This window comes from Mirounga angustirostris, unplaced genomic scaffold (assembly GCF_029215605.1).
Source record: "Mirounga angustirostris isolate CCGP_5_RB_7025 unplaced genomic scaffold, mMirAng1.0.hap1 SCAF_9, whole genome shotgun sequence".
Lineage (NCBI taxonomy): Eukaryota > Metazoa > Chordata > Mammalia > Carnivora > Phocidae > Mirounga > Mirounga angustirostris.
In genome coordinates, this window is record NW_026991717.1 from 52,558,599 (window position 1) to 52,577,889 (window position 19,291).

General features: G+C 47.7%; 2 protein-coding genes across 2 annotated transcripts in view; both read left to right on the forward strand.

Moving 5' to 3' along the window:
• Positions 1 to 11,294, forward strand: part of GNB5 (G protein subunit beta 5) — a 39,773-nt gene extending 28,479 nt beyond the window's left edge. The window contains exons 6-11 of the mRNA XM_045900062.3: positions 347 to 490; positions 2,455 to 2,546; positions 5,047 to 5,095; positions 7,013 to 7,109; positions 7,695 to 7,861; positions 9,122 to 11,294. Coding sequence (XP_045756018.1) covers positions 347 to 490; positions 2,455 to 2,546; positions 5,047 to 5,095; positions 7,013 to 7,109; positions 7,695 to 7,861; positions 9,122 to 9,133 — 561 coding nt within the window. The 3' untranslated portion in view covers positions 9,134 to 11,294. The remainder of the gene's footprint in view (positions 1 to 346; positions 491 to 2,454; positions 2,547 to 5,046; positions 5,096 to 7,012; positions 7,110 to 7,694; positions 7,862 to 9,121) is intronic.
• A 3,027-nt stretch (positions 11,295 to 14,321) lies between these two features.
• On the forward strand, positions 14,322 to 18,554 carry BCL2L10 (BCL2 like 10). The gene has a single exon (XM_064570466.1). The coding sequence runs from the start codon at positions 17,470 to 17,472 to the stop codon at positions 18,196 to 18,198; it is 729 nt and encodes a 242-aa protein (XP_064426536.1). The 5' UTR covers positions 14,322 to 17,469; the 3' UTR covers positions 18,199 to 18,554.
• The last annotated feature ends 737 nt before the right edge of the window (positions 18,555 to 19,291 follow it).

Below are 19,291 nucleotides of genomic sequence, written 5' to 3' on the forward strand. Positions count from 1 at the left end.
GCTGCGCAAGTTCTGTTCCACAAACGTTCACGGAGCACTTCCTCTGGGACGCCCGGCAAGCACAGAGTCTGCAGATACAGCACGGAGGCCTGCTCCGTTTCCTGCTCCGGAGGGGGACAGGCACATAAACACACATCGCAAGGACGGTGAGGGTGTCGCAAAGGAACTTTTTTTTCTTAGTACAGGGGAAATACTCCTGTGCTTGAATCCATGTATAGCAAGGCACGAGTCTGTGTGTGTTTGTTCCAAGAGCCTCATCCTCCCCGTTCAGCTCTAAGCATCAGAGTGACTTTCCCCCAACAGAGGTCATAACGACAACGCTTTTGCTGCCCTTCTCTGTGGACAGATCCTGACAGCGAGCGGCGACGGGACGTGTGCCCTGTGGGACGTGGAGAGTGGGCAGCTGCTACAGAGCTTCCACGGCCATGGGGCTGACGTGCTCTGCCTGGACCTGGCCCCCTCGGAGACGGGCAACACCTTCGTGTCTGGGGTAAAGACCCAAGCAAAATCCCTAGGGGTCCTTCGTCTCCGTGGGAGGATTATGTTGGCAATTCTTGTCATTTCAGGGAGTAGATCGGGCATTGCTCGAGAAGGAATTGTCCTCAGCTTACTGTCCCACCCCCGGCTCCCATAACAGTGGTAGTGCGTGGTGGGCTGAGAGGGTCTCCTGTTCTGCTGCTGACATTCAGTCTGCAGGGGTGTCTGGAATGTTCTCCTCATGGGAATGCTGTGACCTGAGGTGCATATCTGCCACATTTGAAAATGTTATTCCTAAAATAAACGGCAGAGTTAGCATCTGAGAGCACTGGAGATGAGCCATAAGGGTACCAAGGCCGGTCAGATGGCTGCTGAGGTGAGGCAGCGTGGTGTGATCGGGGCTTGGGGCTTGTGAGACACTCTCCTGGCCCACCCCTGCCTGTCGCCATCACCCTCCCACCCCAGGGCACAGGGAACAGAGCATTTGAAGGCTCAGGGTCAGGCACACAAGGCCACGGTGGCACAGAGGAGCTCTCGACTAGGATGCCGGGGTCCTGGCTTTGCTATTTGACTAAATTTCCTCGTCTGTAAATTGGGCACAATGCAAACCAGTACCACCACTCCCCCAGGATATGACGTGGAATATATTAGGTGGAAGAGTTGACAATGGGTTATGCAGATGTCAGGGGCAAGTATTTCTGTGGCAGCCAGGAATAAGAATGGGGAACTAAGCAGGGTGACCTGGCTCAGGTCCTGTCTCGCTTTAGTCAGGAGAGAGGTGGGAGAGGACATGCTAGATGCACCATCACATGGCATCTGCAGCTGGAGGACGTAAGGGACCTTTGCTCCGAGCTGCCTGCATCTTGGTGCTAGGCATCAGGCGAGGGCTGTGTGGCCTGTAATCAGCAGGAACCCCATTTTCTTCTTGGGTGTTTGGCCCCGTCTGTGTATGTTTCATTTCTGTGCCTTTGAATAACTGTATTTGTCCCTCCTCAACTACACTGTCTTTTCAAATTGTTGATATCATTGTAGATTATATTGTCTCAGAGCACTAAACTCCATTTGATTTAGTGTCCTCAAAAGATTTGAAGACTCTCCCAATTGCTTTGTCCACATTGTCATGAAAGATAATCAGAGTGCTGAACCCCCACAGTTCTGAGATATCAGTTATGGTATTCACCCTACTCTTTTCCCTGAAGTTCAAACCAGCAACTTGAACACCGATTTTAAGCCATTATGTCTTCTATTTGACTATTGAGAGTCCACATTATACTACCCAAGCTTGATAATAGCATTGCTCTGCAGGAATGTGTCAAATGCTCCTAGAACCAGGATAGCATAATGTGAAAACCTCATGTTTATGACTCTGGGTCACGTTGACAACCCAGAGAGAGGGTTTATGGGTAGTGAGGCGGAAGCCCAGGACGGTGACTTGCTAGAGACCCGCAGCTAAGTGCTGGCGAGGTCATGACTCCCAGCCGGCGTGCTGCAGAGGTGCGGATGGCCCAGCGGCACCCGGTGGTCTCCCTTCGCTCACGCTGTCCTGGACACCTGAGACAAAGCGGAGTGGGCTCACCGTGTACCCACTGTATGCCTGCCCTTCCCTCCCGGGCTTAGAGAGGCAGAGATGAAGAGGAGGGAGGAAGGGAAGGACAGAAAAGAGAGAAATGCCCAGGGGGAAAGCGAGGAGGCTCTGGAGGGTTTGCACCCACACTTGGAAAGGTGCAAAAGAAGAAGACATGCTGAAGGGGAAAGCTGGGTGCCTTCCCTTGCTCCCCTACACCCCAAGACATAGTCTCACCTCCTCAGGGCTTATTGGTTGAGGAAAGCAGCCTTAGGTGAGGCTAGTCTCAGAAAAGCATGTTGTCAGCCATTTACCAATGGAAAGTAAATGGCTCTGTTACATAATGAGAACTCATGCCTGGCTGTAGACGGGCCTTGCAGTGGCCATAACTCTGGGTAACTTTGCATTTGTAGGGATGTGACAAGAAAGCCATGGTGTGGGACATGCGCTCCGGCCAGTGTGTGCAGGCCTTTGAAACACATGAATCTGACATCAACAGTGTCCGGTCAGTGAGTAGAATGTTCATGTAACTGCTCTGTTCTGCTGGTGATCCCTGGCGTAGGGTAATGTTCAGGCCAGGAACCACCTCCAGGCTCATTTTACTTGGCTGAGAGAGGTCTCCCCGCAAGAAAGGCTGATTTGTGGTGGCACTGAACAGCGCTCCAGACCTCTTGGAGATATTTAGTTTAATGGCACTCAGAGTAATTGTTATTATCCTCCCTAAATAGAGTCAGTATTTCTCATTCATTTATTCAGCAAATATTTATTGAGACTTATATGCTAGACATTGTTCCAGGAACTTGTGGACAAGATAGACAAGGTCTCTACTTTCTTGCAGGAGATAAGACAAAGCACAAATGAGTAAATGTACAATTTAAGATGGTGATAAGTGCTATGTGCAAAGTAAAACAGGCAGATGGGATGGGATGGGTTATTGCTTAGGATGGTCAGGGAAGGCCTCTCTGAGAAAGCAGTCTTTGAAAGAGCCAGGGTTGCAGAGAGCTGGGTTAAGACAAGATGTGGAGGGACCTAACCAAAGGCCAGTTTGGGGGGTGGCTGACATGGTCTCTGTTTTGCCTTTGAGAGGTCACTCTGGCTGTTGTTTGGAGAAGAGATTGCAGGGAAGCAAGAATGGAAGTGTGATGGCCGATTAGAAAGTTGTGTGAGTTCAAGAAAGAGGTGACGGTGGCTGGAACTAAGGAAGACACTGTAGGGACAGAAATGTCCAGAATTGTGCTGATTCTGAGATTTTACCCTAGCTACACGATATCAAGTTAGGCTGCCACAGTTTTATGGATGCTGGTAGAAGACACGAGACTCCTGGGTTCGAGATGAAGGACAGTTTATTACTTCTAGCAATGGCAGTAACCAGGGTATCAGCATATTTGTGCTGGTTACCTGAGCCCCAGTCCCACAGGGTGAAATGGACAGGGCCCAAGACACCTGCACAGGCCAGGGGTTGCATTACAGGAGAAGAACCCTGAGCTTGGGAACCCAAACCTTTTATAAGGGGCAGTGAGCAGTGATCTATTTACCAAGACAGGGAGGACTGGAGGAAGTACGGGTAGGAGGCAGTTGTCACACATGGATTCTGGAGCTCTGTTTTGGGATAGTTAATTTGAGATGCCTATTATACACCCAAGTGGAGATGTTGAGTAGGTAGCAGGATCTATGAACTGGTTCCCGAGAGGCGAGGACTCGACATGTAAATTTGGAAGATGGCACTGTCAAGACTCTTCCTTCTAAGAATCCTCATTATACTTAATGGAAAAGACACTAGACTTGTTTCCCTTAAAAGGAAGAACAAGATAACAATGCTTATTTACGTTAGCAATAGAAATGTTATTAAGAATTTCTAGGTCCTTGCCCTCAATTGTAGGGTAGAGAAAAAGGGAAAAGACTATTGCTTTTGGCAAATGTGCAGTAATTACCTAGAAAATCAAAGGAAATTAATACAGATAATTAGTGAAGTTGGTAAGATGCAGGATAGACTATAAAGCCACAAAGATAAATTAAACCCCTATATATCTTTAAAATGCACATTCTCGGGCGCCTGGGTGGCTCAGTTGGTTAAGCGACTGCCTTCGGCTCAGGTCATGATCCTGGAGTCCCGAGATCGAGTCCCGCATCGGGCTCCCTGCTCGGCGGGGAGTCTGCTTCTCCCTCTGACCCTCCCCCCTCATGTGCGCTCTCTCATTCTCTCTCTAATAAATAAAATCTTTAAAAATAAATAAATAAATAAATAAAATGCACATTCTCTCACCTGTGCTGCTCTCCCTATCCTGACCCCTCTTCCTCTCACATCCATTAGGTCTCAGTGTAGACTCCCCTCTCCCCAGGAAGCCTGATTACCGAGAAGAGAATGAACATAACAGTAATAAGCATCATTTATTAAATGCTTTTCACTTGGCACGATGCCAAGTTCTTTGCCTATATTATCTTATTCAGTCTTTGCAACAGGGAAAGTACATTATCATCCTCACTTTTCAAATGAGGAAACTGAGGCTGGGCAAGGTAAAGTCCCTTGCCAGAGGTATCCCAGGGAGGCAATGGTCAGCACGGAGATCTGCACGAGGTTTTGTGTATGCCATTCCAGTGTCTGCAGATAATCACTTTCTTAGCCTGGAGCTGAGCCAAGTCCCAGGAATGAGGTGTGTGATCAATGGAAGCCAAGGTTACAGGCGGCCTGCTCTGTGTTCAGTGCCTGGTGCGAATACACACATTATCTCAGTTACTCCTCACCAACACTCTGCAAGGCCATTGTTACTGTCCCCTACTTACGGGGAAAAAAACTAGAGGCCAGTGGGCCAGCCAGATCAGCCTCCCCTTCTGGCCTCTATAAAGAGTAGTCCTTATGTCCCCAGCAGTGGAGATTCTGATTCCAATTCCACGGGCCCAGCATGGGACAACTTTCCCAGGTGATTTCCAGATGATTCTGATGGGCATCCAGGATTGAGAATCACCACTCTGAATAAATGCTTTCTATCCAAACTTTCTCTCTGCAGGTACTACCCGAGTGGAGATGCCTTTGCTTCAGGATCAGATGATGCTACGGTATGCTTCTAAGTTATGAGAGCTTTTCCTATTTGAAAGAGAGATACAGTGATTTAATTTAATTTTATTTTTCAAAATTAATGTTTTTCTGATTACCGTAGTAAAGTGAATTCATTGAGGAAGCCTTGGGAAGAGGGTTAAAATACCTTATTCTCCCAACCCAAGTAAAGTCACAGTTGGGTGCATTCCTTTCTATCTTTTTTATTTTAAAACAAAATGCTTTATAATTTGCTTTTTTCACTTAGCAATGGATTGTGAACATTTTCCCATGTGGTAGTGGAGCCAATCTACATTATATTTTCTTAGTGATTGAATAGTATTCCATGTTATGGACATGCCATTATGTACTTAACTAGTCAATTTTTGGACATTTAGGATCAAGGTTTTTTTTTTTCCTGTTAAGAAATACTACTATAAGTAAATATTTTTGGTACGTATTACTTCTCCCACGTCTCATCTGCCCTATATGTTCCTTTTCCTATACCTCCCCAGGCAGCCTGGGGAAAGTGGTTGGTTCAGGGTTTGCCAGAGGGAAGATAAATACTGAATTAATAAGATCTTTTTAAAAAATGAAAATGAAAATGTAAAACTTCCATATGCCAAAAAATGTATAACAAAATACAAGGGCATACATCTACGAAAAGTTCTTGCCATCTATATGACAGACCAAATTGAAATCCTTTAGATATGAATGGGGTTGTATCATCAATAAGATAAACACCCCAATTTTTTTTTAAAGATTTTATTTATTTATTTGAGAGAGAATGAGACAGAGAGCGTATGAGAGGGGGGAGGATCAGAGGGAGAAGCAGACTCCCTGCTGAGCTGGGAGCCCGATGCGGGACTCGATCCCGGCACTCCAGGATCATGACCTGAGCCGAAGGCAGTCACTTAACCAACTGAGCCACCCAGGTGCCCCAAACACCCCAATTTTTAAAAAGAGTTTGATAAAATGTAGACTGTTTACAAAGTAGGAAATCCAAAATGGCAAATAAACACCTAAAAACATTTTCAGACCACCTGTAATCCAATAAATGCAAGCTTAAGTGAACAGAGCTCATTTGGATTAGCAGTGAAATGCTATATTGTGGACGTAATGTGGTTAAAGAGCCTAGAGTTAGGCCCATTGGTTCCATGCTTCTGGAAAACAGTCTTGCCATATGAGCCAAGAGCTTTCGAAACATCCCTCCCCTTTGATCCGGTCATACTATTTCTTGAAACAATTTTATTCTGAGGATTCTGTTCCTTAACTATCCTAAGGAAAACATCAGAGATATGTATAAGGATTTTTATGTAAGAATGGTCATCAAAATTTCATTTATAAAGGAGAAAAATTAGACACAATCAAAAGTCTTAACAGGGTATGGCTAAACAGATTTAATATATCCACATAAGGAATATTCAACAACCATGTTAGTCATGTGTTTTTGATGATTATTTAATGATATGAGAAAAATGCTCATAACCTGATGTTAATAGAAGTCATCATGAAATATCCACTCCATTTAAAGACACACATAAAATGGAAATAAGACTGAAGGAAGTAGCCTAGATGTTAGTAAATACCTCTAGGATTTGGGGTGATTTTTGTTTCCTTCTTTAGGAGTTTTTCTGTATTTTCTACAACGAATATGTATCCTTTATCAGAAAAAAAGAGGGGTTTCATTTTTGTTTTTGTACCCCGCCCCCCAAATCTTCTGTATTTGCTGTTTCTTTGAATCTCCACTGATCCCTGCAGATTAATAGGAATCGGGATTAAGGCAGAAAATACTAGGGGAGAGAACTAGAGGTATTTCCCTCATCCCCCAAACTACACAAGCCACCAGCACCTGCTGATAGCCCTGTGGTCCTCTCTTCCCCACCCCGGAGCCAGAAATAAGTGCTGCTTTGTCACGTTTGTCACGTTTGTCACCCCAGTGTCGCCTCTACGACCTCCGGGCAGACAGGGAGGTCTCCATCTATTCCAAAGAGAGTATCATCTTTGGAGCATCCAGTGTGGACTTCTCCCTCAGTGGTAAGATTTTCTTTCAGAAACTTTCCGGGGACTGTAAGTCGGGAGCTAAAGGCAACCCCGCTCTCGATCAAGCTTTCCCTCAGCTGAACTTCCCGTGAGCCAGTGGGTTAAGCGGTCTGCATTTGCCCCGGTTTTCCTCCACGACGCCCCACCCCACTTCAGCCCACCCGAAGCAGCCTCCCCACCCCCTGCCTCTTACGGGAAATGAAGGCTGTGCCGCTCTTCTTCAAGACAGTGATGTGTGCGGCTTCCCACCTGCAGTGCCCTTCATCAGGCATTTCCTCCTCAGTCTTCCAGTCTCCCCTTCATCCCCGAAAAGGGACACCCTATTCCATGTGCTCCCATGTGTCCATTCACGTGTCTGCCTGCCTGCCCACCAGCACCCTCCCCGAGGGGCAGCGACTGCTCTCTGAACCCCCAGGGCAAAGCACAGTGCCTGGCACATAGTGGCACTGAATCACTGCGGAATGAATGAATGAATGAATGAATGAATGAGCAAGCGACTGCATGACTGTGTGAGCGAGTCATGAAAAAAACAGCAAGGGTGGAACTGGTTCGGTAACCATCATATCCTCCTGCTTTGAGGGCGCCTGCTCTTTGCTGGATACAACGATTATACCATCAACGTCTGGGACGTTCTGAAGGGGTCCCGAGTCTCCATCCTGTTTGGACATGAAAACCGCGTTAGTACTCTCCGAGTTTCCCCTGATGGAACTGCTTTTTGCTCAGGATCATGGGATCATACCCTAAGAGTAAGAGAGAAGTTCTTTTATTTTACTGTGTGTGTGAGAGGAGTGGCTGGCCCTCTTTAAAGCAGAGGCTCGGAATAAGCCTGGGTGATGCTCGCCAGACACAGCTCTAATTTCAGCTCTGTCCGTGGCCACAGAAGGAATGCGTTGCCCCGGAGAGGTCGTGAGCCCCCCATCAATGCAGGTGTTCGAGCATAGGTTAAACAGCTGTGTATCAGCATGAAATTGAGGTAATAATGGAGCCAGGTGACCCCAACAGTCCCTTTTGATCCTGAAAGTAGGATTCTTCTGATTCTAGCCTTTGGCAAACCACAGGGTGCCAGGCTCACCTCCCAATAGTGGGGCATTCTTATTCCGTGGTGACACACCTTTGTGAGACCCACAAGAGGTTTTAGGGAACCCGTGAAGCTCCTGAAATTAAAGGTCACATTTCATGTGTCCATTTTTCCGGGGAAAGTGTCCTCGTGGCTTTCATCATATTCTCAAAGAGCTCAATGACCTTGCTGGATGTTGGCTCACCAGAAATACCTCCAAAATAGCCTGTTCATAAAGCAAAGCTAAGTGTATTTCCTACCTCAGTGGGGACAGAGCACAAACTTGACAGTCTTAGTGGCAACTCAGAAGGGGAGAACAAAGATATTTATGAGGTGTGGGGAGGGGGTTCTGGTTTAAGGCCAGATGGAGGGATTTAATTAGGATTAGACAAATTTGTGGCACAATCGTTTTAAGATTGCTGGACACATACTTGGGGAAGGGAGAGGATTTTGAAGACAGTCTTGAAAAGTAACCGTCATTTGTGATGCTCTGTGTAGGCCTGAGAAGTGAGTATCTTTTCTAAAGAGAGTAGTTGAGTGGTCTGCTCTTAGGATAAAGCAAGGATTTTTGGAAGTTCCTGAAACAAACAACAAAGTTATCTGCGAGTTCATCTTCCAGGGCAAGAGTTTCCTAAATCAATAAAGTCACATTAATGTACTCAGCGGGGGGGGTGTGGGTACAGATGGTACTCAGCCTAAGGATTACCAGCCCCTAGTAAGAAGGCCACAGATGCCCTGCGGATGACTGAGCAGAGCTAGGGGAAGAGACAGGTCCCAAGAAGCACCTTTGAGTTGCCAGGAGTAAGGTGTTACCACCCAAGACATGTGCGTGCTTCATTTTGGATGGTGTGTGTGTGTGTAACTGACCTTGCTTTTATCTCTTTAAACTCAAGTTTCACAAGTCATTAACTACTCGGGGACTAACAATGATCTGTTTGTGGCTTTGCAGGTCTGGGCTTAATCATCTCCTCACGATGCACACATGGGCACCTGAGGGTAGAATTGAAACCGTCGTATGGAAATAGATCTTTCGTCTAGAGGATCTGAGGGTTATTGCAACGTAGCTTAAAGGAGTGACTCCGCGGCTGCGAGTTCACTCAGCATCCCCGATATTACTATTAAAATGACCACCCCTGGAAAGACCCCAGTGTGGGCCTTCAGCACTAGAACACCTTCAAGTACAGTGTTTTGCATTTTGAATACTTTTTAAAAATGCATCCATTTTTAAGATTATTCTAATTATACCGTCTCCACACATTCTATTACCTATAGGATTCAGCATTTAATAAATCCCCTAGTACTTCCTTGAATCAAATTTGTTTTCAGAGCACTTTAACATCTGATTCTTCTCAGTGTGCACTGTGTCTTTTGGAACTTTCCTCTAGAAGTGCTGACTTTAACAGTGGGCTGCACGAGGCCGGCCATGTTGACTGGTCTGTGATAGAAGAAAAGTCTAATTCCAAACGTAATTGGACAAAATCCCTTTTTAACATTTTTTTTTTTTTAATTTATTTGACACAGAGAGAGAGCGAGCGAGAGCAGGAACACAAGCAGGGGGAGTGGGAGAGGGAGAAGCAGGCTTCCCTCGGAGCAGGGAGCCCGATGCGGGGCTCGATCCCAGGACCCTGGGACCATGACCTGAGCTGAAGGCAGACGCTTAACGGCTGAGCCACCCAGGCGCCCCAAAATCCCTTTTTAAAAAAATGTTTTTATTGTAAAAGTTTCTTTTTCAGGCTCGCATTGTCTTTTTTCAGATCAAACATTTCCCTCTGTGTGAACTGTCATAAATGGAAGAAAGATGTGCATATAGTGGACAGGATGTTTGATTTATGAATTCTGTGATGATGTGATGGATCCCTTGGACAGGATATTTCCTGTCATTGGAGGGAAAAGCTGAATGCTCTTTGTGACACAAAGGCTTCTCAGAGCAACCAAAACCTTTCTGTGTGGGAACACAAGATAGTAAACTTACTTAAAAACCTGCTAGTAGTATTAGATGTATTAGAATTAGTAGTATCCACTCAGGATACTAAAAGTATCATAGTAGATCATATCCATATGAAGTATATTCATATTTATTGCATTGAAAATGTAATTACATACACAAATTAGTTGATAGGTCCCAAGTGATAATGTCTTTGCCTCTCTGATATTGAGAAAAAAATAACTCACAAAATACTTGTCTTTGAAATTCAGCATTTCCTTCTGGAAGACACCAAATGTTTTTGTTGTAAGATCTCCTTCTCCTTGTTTTTAAGGTGTTGAGGCTTATTCTTTGTTTTAGAAAATTCCTTGTTCATTAAGATGGCATGCATTACTTAGAGAACTAGAAGGTCACCTCACACACCAAAAGTCATTCCCGGTTGAGGCCTGCTCTGTGAGTGGTCTCGGGTCCCATGGTGCCTGAGTGCCTTGGATTGTCCCGTCTCCTCTCTGGGCCCTGCTCCAGCCTGACCCCTCTCCTAGTCGTGGTTCTGGCTCCATGGGCCCAGCCCCAGGCCCTGCTGCTCAGAGAGGCCCTCCAGAGCTGCAGCAGGGCACAGCCAACAGACAGGTGTGGACGTGGCTGGCCTCTTGCAAACATCAGGACATGTGCCAGGCCCACGCTCAGAATGATTTGTATCCTAATGGGCCAGTCAATCCAAAACCAGCCAAGCTAGCTTTTCCATCAATTCTTTTAAAGTAAATATGGTGGTTAGATTCAGTCATTTGCCAAGCAAACATTTTACTGAGGGTTTTACTACACAGCACGCCTTGGGGTAGAGAGAGAAATGGAAAAGGCCCCTGCTGGACTCCAAAGAGCCCAGTGGATTCCAGGCTGGCAGGGGCTCAGGGAAATGGGCACAGCTGCTGAAGGAGTCAGGCCCCTGAGTGTGTCTCACGGGATTCCCCAGCTCCACGCCCAGCACGTCCCAGAGTTGCTCCTGGTCTCCTCCTTATGGTATCCCCTTGTCTCTCTCCTACAGACCCTTTAGTGTCTCTGCCCTCTGACCTGGACCTCCCAGAAGTGAAGGAAGACAGGACAAAGGAAAAGCCACCTAGACTGAAGGGAAGCAAATTCAAGGTTAGATCTCTGGAGAGGCAGAGAGCATCTTCAGTATATGTGCAAAAACGGTCCATAACTTTCCAATCAAAAAAAAAACCCGGGAAGTATTCCCTAGAACACTCACTTATCCGCATTGGCAGAAAGCCACCCCCCCGGAAGTATTTGATTTCATAGTGGGTGTTGTTTAGTATTTATCAATGAAACACTTGGTTTGGAATATGCTACACCATGTCGGGACTCCAAGGGTAACTCCAAGTAATAAATTGTATTTTGCATATTGAAAATAATGCTGAGTGGAGTTTTGTAATCAGTTTTTCTTAGAGGCCTTGGGGGCAAACCTACCAAACCAACTGTGGTGAAGGGTCCACACGGACGCACCCTCAGGTGTGCATAGTCAGAGAAGAGAAGGGCTAGGCGGGAAGGGGGGGGTCAGGTAAGGAGGGCTGCCGTGATGGGCATTTATGGGAAATACCTGTGAACCGAAGTCAAGGCAGCTGCTTTGGAGTAGGCAGCCTCGCAGGAGTGGGGCCCAGCTGCCAGCCCTACTCTGGAATGAGCCAGAGGCAGGCACTCCATATCCACTTCCCTTTTCCACCCCTTGACCTCCTCTACACATCCCTAGATTATAAACAGCTTAAAGGTCATAAAGGTGTTTGTATCCCGGACTCTCATGGCTTCTTGGCCAGCCAGCGAGAGGGTGGCACCACTGATTACCAGGACGCGGCTGTAAGTTAGAGGGGGACAGCATGGTGACAAACGACGTGCACCTAGGTTCAGACCCAGCTGTACCACTTACAGCATGCGTGATATCTGACTCTCTCTCAGCCTCCGTTCCCTCGCGTGTGGAGGGACAGCACTGAAATACATAAAGCCTTTGGCTCATCTTCAACAGGGGTTAGCTCCCTGCTTCCTCCATCCGTCCACCATCCCTCCCCGTCCTATTCCCTCCTCCTCCCTTCTCTCTCTTTCTCCCATCCCTACCCCCCATCTTCTCCCACCCTCCCTGTTCCCCTTCCCTTGCTCTTTCTTCCCCTCAGCCCTCCCCCCAGTGCCTCCCCCTCCTTAAGCAGCCCCCATTCATGTATCCAATTAGTCATTATCAGTTAGAGATTCATCTGGGCCAGTGGTTCTCAAGGTGTTCAGTCTTAATGATCACTCTACGCTCTTAAAAATTCTTGAGCTTTTTGGTAATGTGGGTTATATCTATCAATATTTTTATTAGAAATTAAAGCTGAGGAAAATTGTAAAACACAAGAATATAGAAGCACACATCCCGTTGGTAATGCTTTCCCCACATATCAGGAGCCTCTGGATAACTCCCCAGAGAATGAGAGTCTTAAAAGACACACAAAGAAAGAGTCAGTATTTAAATTAGTTTTGATCTAAACTAATTAGTTCTTGGGGGACTCCCAAGATCAAAGGACTCTACTTTGAAAACAGCTGATGGGCTAATGAGCCCTTCTCGAGCCCACTGTGTGAGAACTTGCTGAGGTCATTAAGGCCCTTACAGGAGCTTGGAGAAAAGGCTGGGTGGGGATGAGGGTCACTGAGGAGAGGGGCTGGAGGAGAGGCCTTCAGAGTTCCAAGGGGGCACAGAGAGGCAGTGGGAAAGGCTAGAGACCAACAGCAGGCCTGTGGACTGCTGACAAGCTTTTCAGAGGTGGGCACTTGGGATCGGGGTTAAGCCCAGCAGATAGGTTAGATTAACTGGCGTTGGAGTTGGGGCCCTATTGCTGCCAGCTAGCTTCCTCCCAAGCCCTGCAGAGCTGGTTGAGCAGGGATTTGTAGATCTGCATCTCCCAAACTTGCCTGCTGAGAAACCACTCAGGTCAACAGCAGGTTAAAAATACAGGTCCTGGGGGCACCTGGGTGGCTCAGTCGGTTAAGCGTCTGATGCTTGGTTTCAGCTCAGGTCATGATCTCAGGGTCCTGGGATTGAGCTCCTGGCATCGCATTGCATCAGGCTTCCCGCTCAGCAGGGAGTCTGCTTGTCTCCCTCTCTGCCCCTCCCCCGGCTCATTCTCTCTCTCTCTCTCTCTCTAATACTCTTTCAAAAAAAAAAAAAGATGTACAGGTCCTAAAAATATAGATACAGTTCCTAGAGATCTAGACTGGGCAGGACTGAGGTGGGCCAGGAATTCTGAGGAGGCAAACTGGGGGAAAGCGCTCAGTGAATCTTTTTGTCTCTCTGGATCCTTTGCAAGAACATGAGGCTAAACCACTCGCCCTCTCACCTGTGATAGGAGAGAATCGCGTCACTCTTCAAGGCGTAGCACAGACCCCTCATTCTCTAGATGAGAGGTGGCTGGAGCTAGGCTGGCCTTCAGGGCTGGTCCATCTCCACAGTGGGCTGACTCGTGGCCATTTCTGGTGAAAGAAATGAAATGAGTATGCTTGTGTCCTTGTAAAAAAAGATGCTGACCCTCTAGTGAGGAAATGGGATCAGGAATGATGCTCTGGCTAATTGAACCACATAAATAGCTAAATGGAAGTATGGTATGAGCATTGACACAAAGATTGTGATAACAGAAATCGCCTCTTTTGAACCTAAGGTTATCTAACCAATACATCACTGGTGAACACTTGCCCTTATCATAAACCAGGAACCACAAAGCAGAGGTCAGCCTATCTGTGCTCCCCAATAATAGGTGGCTTCACGAAACCCCTCAGTCTGTAACCCAAGAAAAATGAAAACATGCCCACACAGAAACTTGAACACCAATGTGCATAGCAGCCCAAAGTGGAACATCTCAAATGTTCAACAACTGCTGAACGAATGAACAAATCGTGGTAGAGCCGTGCAATGGGGTATCATCTGGCAATACAAAAAGGAAGGAAGTACTGATTCATGCCACAACATGGATGAACCTTGAAAAAATTGTGCTGAGCAAAAAAAGCCAGACACAAAGGACTACACAATGTATGATTCCGTTTATATGAAATATTCAGAATAGGCAAATCCACAGAGACAGAAAGGAGTTTGGTGGTTACTTGGGGCTCGGGGTGGGATGAACAGGGAGGGACTGCCAATGGGTATAGTATTTCCTTTGAGGTCATGGAATTAGTGGTGATGGCTGCACATTTATTTATCACAATAAAGCTGCTAAATATATATATGGAAAAATAGTAGGTAGTCTATAGGTATTTTCAGTATTTAAAAAACAAAACAAAGAAACCAGATAGGTAAGGCCCCCCAAAATGTTACATTTTTATTTTCTTTTTTTAAAAAAAAAGATTTTATTTATTCATTTGAGACAGAGAGAGAGAATGAGCAGGGAGAGAGGCAGAGGGAGAGGGAGAAGCAGACTCCCTGCTGAGCCAGGAGCAGGGCTCGATCCCAGGACCTGGAGATCATGACCTGAGCCGAAGGCAGATGCTTAACCATCTGAGCCACCCAAGCGCCCCTATGTTTTGACTTTCGGTTAAAAGTGGGACAAGTGAGCATAGTAAGCCTGGTTAGTTCATACTTATAATAAAAATTTCTCTGTAAAGAATTTTTCCTATGTGCCAAGCACTGTGCTAAGCACCTTGCATACACCAAGTCACATAATCCTTGTAACAGCGGGATGGTGCAGTTTATTACCTCCATTTTTTAGGTAGGGAAATTGAGGCTAGGAGAGTTGAACAACTTGCTCATGGTTGCACAGCTTCTAAGTGGCAGAGCCAGGATTTTAACCAAGTCTGACTGCAAACTGCCTCCTTGCATCATGTGGATCAGAAATTCTGTGTAGAGGTTAATTTGTTCACTTGCTGTTTGGTTCAACTGATAATTACGAGGAGTTAGCCAATGTGAGGGCCAGAGGATTTACCACTAACCACCAAACTACTCCAAATCTAAGAAAAAACTATGCTTGTTGCTAAAATGTAATGTTCAAAAAGGAAATCATGACTCTCTGACAAAATATGAACATATATCAAAACACTGACCTCCACAAGGGAACCCATAAGATGTCAAAAACAGTTCACACGGGAGCTCAATACACAGAGATTTATACTCCCTTCTGATGAAATTCATTTGGCTCCCTATAAACGAATCACTGATGTTGGTAGACGAGGCACCCACCAGTACCAGTGGCCAACTCAACCTTTGTAGGGAGAATTCCACTGTTGCCATATGCTCTCCCTGCTGCCATCACCTCTTTGTTCGCAGGCCCACAGAACAAGCACCATGCTGGCTGGGTAAAGAAGCTCTCTGACTCCGCAAAGCACAGAAGTTTGTCTATCTGATTATTAAGAGTCTGCTCCTAATATTCACATGGGACCTGAATATCTTCAGTCTGTACCCAATCAGAGGGATCCAGCCACATACCTCCTTCTAAGATTTCCTTGTCACCAATCTTCCAATCCTAGTCTTTTCAAGGCCCTGACCATCCAGCCAAACCATCAGCAACTGCCCAAGAATCAATGTAAATATGTACTCTGGACATCTCTTCCTCCAGACATAGTGGGCAGTCAAATACCTGGCTTGAATCCCTGCCCACTGGGAGGATTTTCCTTTACCAATGTCTTCACAGTCACCCCTGAGTGGGGCTGTAATGCTCCAGCTCTCCACTTGCGGACCCATCTGTAATCCAGGCTTGAGTTTTTCTCCCTCAGTCAACTGATCATAAGCAATCCCTTGGAGGCCATAGGCATGGAATGAGGGAGGAGGCAAAGCAGCAAGAATTGGTGTTGCAGGACTCTGAACCACCTACTCATGCAATTTACTTGTACCTAATGGATCCGCCTGAGTTCAGTTATATATAATCTATCTATCTATCTATCTATCTATCTATCTATCTATCTATCTATCTCCACTTGATGACACATTGCTGCTGTGCATGCCCAACCTTATGTCTAGGTAGGTCAGACAAAATCCATATGATGAGAGCTCAAGCTACATGGTCACCTGATATCGCATGGTTAGCCATTCAGGCTCTACCAAGGTTCAGTAGCAAGGCAGAACCTGCTTCTTGAAAGGAGAATAGCTATCTGAGGAAGAGGACACAGATTTTCTTTGAAAACCTAGAGGTCTGTGCTATAGTTCTCCTATTGGTATTTACTGGAATGTCCATACAGGATCCCTATTTGACCCATCACATATCATTTGATCTGTTGGAGCATAAGACCTAGGTGGTACAGCGGCTCGTACTATAGCCTGAATGTGCTACAGAACCTTCTCTTCTTCCTCCCAACCCACCAGCCTGTAGACGGGTCGAATTCACACATTCATATGTGGTGTGTGTTGCCTCCAAAATCCAAGAGGACCTCCCAAATGTCTTGCCTCTTTTTTCTTGTAGGTGATACAAAGGGCACCAACTCCTCTTTCACCCTCAAGTGTGATATTTCAACATAATCCAGACCACTGCAGCCCCAGAATTTTCACTAATACCAATTCTGTGTCAGTCTAGGTCCAATCAGGAGAAAGAAGCCATAGAGTATCATGAACAGAGAAAGGAAAGGTTAATATAAGAAATATTAACTATAACAGAGGCTTGGAGTAATGAGGAATCGGCCAGTAAAAAGTAAAGAGAATTCTAAGCAATATAGGAATGGTAGCCACGGGCAGCAGTGGAGTGAGTACTCAGCTCCACTATCCTGGAGCTGAGTACTCCCCTATTCCTACTACGGTGATAATTAAACTCTACTGTGGGGGCTGTTTCTTTGTTTCAGCGCTAGACTGTAGGGTTCTTGAGAGCAGGGGCCACATGCCTTGTTCTCCATTACATTCCGGTGCTAACAGGCTCTGAATAAATAAGAGCGAATGACTGAATACGGCCAGTATTCGCACTCCGGCAGCCCGCAAGAGAAGGAGCCTACTTCCTGCCGCATATGCCAGATCCGGCCCACACCTGGCTGCTTCTGTCCAGCGGAGAGGTGCTAATCATGCTCGCAAGGGAGTCGTCAGTGGAGGGCTGTGGGTAGCCTTTGTCAACCTCTTCCTAGGAGGAGACAAGAGTCTAGCTCAACTTCCCGGACTCTCCCCTCTGGGTTCTTAGTCCCCAGGCCCAGAGCTGAACAATAATCCCCCCAAAAGTCTCATTCTGTTTCTGATCGCTGTGTGAACGCGTGCACACCACCGGGCCTGGCCTTTGGGGCCGGAACAGGTGCAAGTGGGATTCCCACGAAAGGCTCCTCTCCGGACCTAGGAAAACAACTGACCCGCGCGCGGAACCGGGGCGGGGCGCGGCGGCCCCTCCCTGGGCGGAGGCGCAGCCCGGCCTAGAAAACCGGGTCGGGTCGGCTCGGGCCGTGCGGGGAGAGGTCAGGCCATGGCGGACGCGCTGAGGGAGCGCACGGCGCGGCTGCTAACCGACTACCTAGAGTACTGCGCCCGGGAGCCCGGCACCCCCGCGCGGGCGCCGTCTACGCCCGAGGCCGCGGTGCTGCGCTCGGTGGCCGCCCAGGTACGGCAGCGTCACGAGCGCTTCTTGTCCCATTACCGCGGCTACCAAGGCAACCGCGTCGAGCTGGTGGCTCAGGTGGAGCGGGAGATACTCGCCCACCCCCAACTCCTAAGCTGGGGCCGTGTGGTGGCGCTCTTGACCTTTGCGGGAACACTGCTGGAGGGATCGCCGTCGGGGACCGACCAGGAACAGGAGCCGGGGGACTGGGAGGCCACCGTTCGCCAGGACTGCGGGCGCCTGGTGGATTTCCTCTGCAATCGGCTCACAGGACAGCATCGCGCCTGGCTGGAGGCGCACGACGGCTGGGTGAGCGCGGGGGGACGCGGGGGACGGGCAGCCGGGGGCGCGCCCACGCGGCCACCACCGGGAGGGCCCTCGCGGTTTCAACCCGGTGAGGCGTTCCTTTCAGCAAGACGAGGACTTTCAGTGTTAAGTCTGGCTCCCTCCTCTCGCGGTGGGGTCAGACTGGCAGAAACCGCCCTTGCTAGACGGCTCTCTTACCAACCCATTCTGAAGCCCATGCGCACGACCTGGGTGGCCCACTGTGGCCTGAGCCTTGCCGGTTTCAGGGGTTTTAGGATGCGCCTACGTTAGGTCGGCATGCTTCGCTCATAGACTGGTGAAGTCAGCAGTGGGGCGGCCCTGGGCCAGGTGGATTCTTCTCCTCTGCTTATTAAGCAACCTTTGGAGAGACAGAGCCCACTGCGCTGCAGGGTGGAGGGCACCAGCCTAAAACGTTGAGAGTGAAAAGGCATCCCCTTGCCCAGCCCCCAACACCCCTCGGGAAGAGCCGGGGCCAGAGGTGTTGGAGAGCGTGCGCAGGCACCCAGCGGTGGTATTGACTCACAGTTCCTTACTTCTAATCCTCTGCACCCAGCCCTTCATTGGGTGATAACCAGCTGCTCTGGCTTTCAGCTGTCGGTCATTGATTTCTGTGGTCTAGGCTAGAGGGGCAGGCCATTGCCCTGCAGCTCTTAAACCGGTTTAATGATCAAGGAAAGCCCACCACCCTTCAGTAAGAAGAGAGCATGCCTCTTGGTTTCTGAGCTAGACTCCTTCCTGTTCCTTTCCTCTCTTCCTTAAGTTAAAAAAGGAACTAAGGAAGACACTGCAGGACATTTAGCTCCTGATGGCAGTTGGCATCACCTGTGGTGACGAAATCGGCCCCATTTGTGGAGGAGAGGTAGTACCTGAATCAGAACCCTGACCTTATATGAACAGTTTGCGGTGTTAGCATTACCTTCCTCGTTCTTCTTGGTGTGTGTGCTGGTCTTCAGGCCTGTGAACTCTAAGAACCGGACCTGAGCCCGGTCTTAAGAAGGCATTTGGCCCCTGAGGGCCCTTTGCAGTTAAAGAGGAAATTAATTGGGAGGAGGTCATTGTTTTTATTATTTTGGCTAATTAACATTGACTAAGGAATAATCCTTTAACATCAAGAGGCCCAGATTCCCCCAATTAAGGGGACATGCCCACACCTCTTCCTAGCTACAGTTAAAATGCCACTACCTCAGGGTGCTGGGGGGCTCAGTTAGTTAAGTGTCAGACTCTTGATTTTTGGCTCAGGTCCTGATCTCAGGGTTGTGAGATCGAGCCCCTCAGGCTCGGTGGGAGCCTGCTGAAGATTCTCTCTCCCCCTCTGCACTCCCCTCTCTCTACCCCCACTCTTTAAAAAAAAAAAAAAGCCCCT